This window comes from Aplysia californica, unplaced genomic scaffold (assembly GCF_000002075.1).
Source record: "Aplysia californica isolate F4 #8 unplaced genomic scaffold, AplCal3.0 scaffold00527, whole genome shotgun sequence".
NCBI lineage: Eukaryota > Metazoa > Mollusca > Gastropoda > Aplysiida > Aplysiidae > Aplysia > Aplysia californica.
The window spans coordinates 30,416-34,588 of record NW_004797797.1 but is presented as its reverse complement, the minus strand read 5'-3'; the positions used below and the strand labels follow the sequence as shown (position 1 = coordinate 34,588).

Here is a 4,173-nt window from a genome sequence, read left to right as displayed (position 1 = left end):
CAAACAAATTCCTTTTGATTGAATTATATCTATTCCAAATTACAACTTTCTAGGAGAAAATTTGTGAGAGATATTTTGAAAAATAGTTGTTAAGTTTTTTTGGGATCACCCAGTATCTATCTATCTATCTATTTATCAATCTACCTATCTTTCTATCTATGTATGTATGCATGTATGTATGTATGTATGTATGTATGTATGTATGTATGTATGTATGTATGTATGTATCTATCTATCTATCTATCATTCTATCTATCAGTCAATCTATCCCGGCCCTGGTTCGAGTCCCAAACAGGGCTAGGCGTTTTTGATTGTTTGTTTTTTTGTTTATAATATTGTTGTTGTTTTTGTGGTTGTTGTTTTGTTTTGTTTCTGTTGTTGTTGATGCTGCCGCTGTTATTGTTGTTATTGTTATTATTGTTGCTGTTTTTGCTTGTATTTTGTTGTTGATGATGTTGTTGTCGTTGTCGTTGTTGTTGTTGTTGTTGTTGTTGTTGTTGTTGTTGTTGTTGTTGTTGTTGTTGTTGTTGTTGTTGATGATCATGATTTGTTGCATTTGTGGTAATAAACTTTTCTTTTTTTTTAATATTCAAAATGTGCAAGACACCTTTTTTAAAAAATTTTTTACTAAAAGATTTACGGCACTTGTGGTAACATACCTTCCGAAGATTATGGATCTTACAAGAGAGCAGCAAAAATATTAAAACAGGATTACATATTTGGACATATAGCCCTTATCCACTCTTCACAGTATGCTCTAGTTTTAGTAGAGGTTTTACGGCGCTCGCAACTGTAGAAGGTCATATCATAGGGGTGGGTATCAACAGAGAATTCTTTACAGTGAATCATGCTTATTCTGCTCACCTCTCTGGCTTCAACAGCATAAAGTCTGCTTCAACTATCAAGGCACCTCGGAAATAGCGGGTCACAAGAGTCTGACAAACATACAAAAGAAGTAGAGGGAAAATGACGATAGAAGGGATTAGGAAAGAAATTACAGCAGTTCCTTTGCAGTTCAGGCACAGTTATGAGCTTGACATTGATGAATCAGCCCATTTACAATTCTGCTGTGCATAAGAACATGTTAATGTCCCCCTTTTGAGAAAGGCCTAAAGACACTTCAGTCAGTAAAAGTGACAGCCAAGAACCATAAGAAAGTGATCTCATAACTACGAGGGTCGTTCAAAAAGTTTTGCCTCCCCTCCAATAACTTCAAAGCTATTCAAGATATCTTCATGAAATTTGTACACCATTGACTTTCAATATATATACTCTCAAACCCAAAAAACAGAATCATGCTACGATGTCACACCTTTATGTTATTGCTGTTTACATAATAGAAGCTATGGTACATTGTCGCCAAAAATGGCGTCCAGCAAACCTATGAATGTGCGCTTAAAGCAAAGAGCTGTTATTGAGTTCCTTACTGCAGAGGGAGCTGCACCCATCGATAGTCATAGGCGAATGAAGCATGTCTATGGTGAAGCATGTGTAGATGTAAGTACTGTTCGAAGATGGACAAAGGAGTTTGCTGAAACCAATCCAGCAGAGACTGATTTGCATAACCAAGCTCGATGTGGTCGTCCCAACTCTGCCAGTGATGTTCAACACCAGGAGAGAGTGGATGAGATCATCCGAGCAATCCTGACTCGTTATACTGATGAAGGTGAAGCTTTCTTACGCCGCATAGTCACAGGAGACGAGACTTGAGTACACTATTATGACCCAGAGAACAGAAAACAATCGAAAGAATACAGGCACACTGGCTCACCTAGCCCCAAGAAGTTCAAAGTTGTTTCATCTGCAAAGAAAGTGCTTATGATAGTGCTTTGGGACTGCATGGTCTGATTCATATATGGAATTTTTGGAACAGGGTTCCACTATCAACTCTGAACGATATATTGAGACTCTGAGAAAACTTACAGCACGGCTGTCACGAGTTCGGCCCGGAAAAAATGTAATTTTGCACCACGACAACGCCCGTCCACACACGAGTCGACAAACTCAAGATGCCATGGAAAGTCTCAGGTTTCAAGAGGCCTTATCGCACCCATCACAATGTACAGACCTTGACCCTTGACCCATCATACAGTCCAGACCTTGCTCCATCTGACTTTTAGCTTTTTCCTAAGTTGAAGGAGTACCTCAAAGGAAAACGCTATGCAGATGACGATGCATGAAGTTTAAGAAGATGTGCGTCGGTGGTTCAGAGGAAAACCACGTGAATTTTTCGACGACGGCATACGACAACTTATTCGACGTTGGAGGATCTGCATCGACAAAGAAGGCGACTATGTTGAAAAATAAATGTACTCTCTTGTAGCAGACATTCTATCTAAAATCTAAGCTTTCATTCGGTGTGTAACTTATGTATGTAGCATCAATAATAAAGAAATTATGAACTTGGAGGCAAAACTTTTTAAGCGACTCGTGTAGCTACATCACTACTTATATATTTGAGGAGTCCCGACAAAGTGAGTTACTTCTTTGAATTTGGCCACATTGAAATAGATAATATGTCAGATATTGAGACTGAGTTTGTCAATGTTATCTTGTTTCAAACAATCAAACGGCATGCTAAACTTAAAGAGAGTGGCACAAGTTGAAAATCTACAAATCATTTGACCTCTGTTTCCATATTTGGCCGATACAACCATATGTGGATTGCGAGAAGTAATTCATTTTATCAGCACATGACCTCTCATGACCTAACTTGATGGCGCTTGTAAAAATGCATAGTGCACTTACGCCTATCTAAAATACTGTGGGTTCTCTTAATACGTCCTAATCGACTCAATTTTTATTTAAGAAGGCTGGCTTTGATACTTGCCAGTCAGCACAAACTCGTGATGAGAGGGATACATCCTCACAAAAGAAAAACCTAGATATCTGACCGAAATTCTCCTTACTTTGGGAATCGAACTCGGGAGATGGAAAATAAAATTGCGCAGGTTTTACGCTGTTATGTAACGTATTACTCAATAAGCCGCCCTTCTTATGTACGGTAAAGTGCACATGTTTTTGAGTGTGGTATCGATTACGTGGTCTGTAGTCGTTAAGGAAAAAAATCCCAGACAAATTTTTAGATCTAATGTTTGTTAACACGCATGCAAAAATAACAACAACAAAGAAACAAAAATAATCAATTTCCATGAGCAGTAAGTGAGGGATTCTTTACGTAAGACATGTCACCAAAATCCAATATGGCCACTGTGTCAATGGAAACTAAATTGTTTTCTCAAATTTGATTGCGGATTTTAAGACTCCTTACCATGTTTTTTATTTGTGTGAAATTTGGTAAAATTCCGTCAACTTGTAAGCGAGATAGCCTTCAGGTGTAGCCTCCACCCCTTAAGCCACAGATAAGCGATTTTATACCAAAAGAACAGGTTGTTGTTTGTTTTTGGGGGTTTTTCCACGAAAAGAGGATCTCCTGAAATGTAACTTTCAAAGCTGTACCTAAATCTACGGTCTCATTTCAGTGAAATAATGAAATATTAGTATTAATCATGTCAAAAGAACAGGTTGGTTTGGGGGGGGGGGGTTCCTCGAAAAGAGCAACTCCTGTGATGTAACCTTCAAAGCTGTACCTAAATCTACGGTCTCCTTTCAGTGAAATGAGGCGTCGTGGTGAAATCAGGCGCTCGTCAAAATAATGAAATTTAAAAAATCAGCGTTTTGGGGGTAGATGGGCAATTTTTTTTTTTTATTCTATTTTTGGCTCAACACCTTTCATGTCCTTTTAAAAGCACATTTTTGTGTCGATTTTACAAAAGAGCACTAAAATTAATTGCACAAAAAAAGTAAATTGCCAGTTTCCAAGGACTCTCAGGTAATGGAAATTACTAAGTTGGGCGGCCATTTTTTAGCTAATTTTACCTCTGAAACCAGCTGACCCTGACCTCCTTCAATCACAAAAATTTCAACTTCTATTCAACATAGATGGATATTTTTTTTCAAATAAAGGATGAAGAATGAACGGGCTTTAAGATGTTACCAATAACTCCGTATGGCCGTAAATTGACGAGCGCCTGATTCCACCACGTCATGACAAATATGAAACATTAATACGTGAGCTAGGGCAGTCATGCTCGACAAATAAATCGTGCTGCTGAGCACTTCATACGGAGGGCAATTTTAAAAAAGTATAAGGAGGGAAGAGGGGGGGGGGGT

General features: G+C 38.3%; 1 protein-coding gene across 1 annotated transcript; it reads left to right on the top strand.

Annotated features, from left to right (window-relative positions):
- Positions 1 to 1,365: 1,365 nt before the first annotated feature.
- LOC101846684 lies at positions 1,366 to 1,710 on the top strand. Its single transcript, XM_005106344.1, has one exon. The coding sequence runs from the start codon at positions 1,366 to 1,368 to the stop codon at positions 1,708 to 1,710; it is 345 nt and encodes a 114-aa protein (XP_005106401.1).
- The last annotated feature ends 2,463 nt before the right edge of the window (positions 1,711 to 4,173 follow it).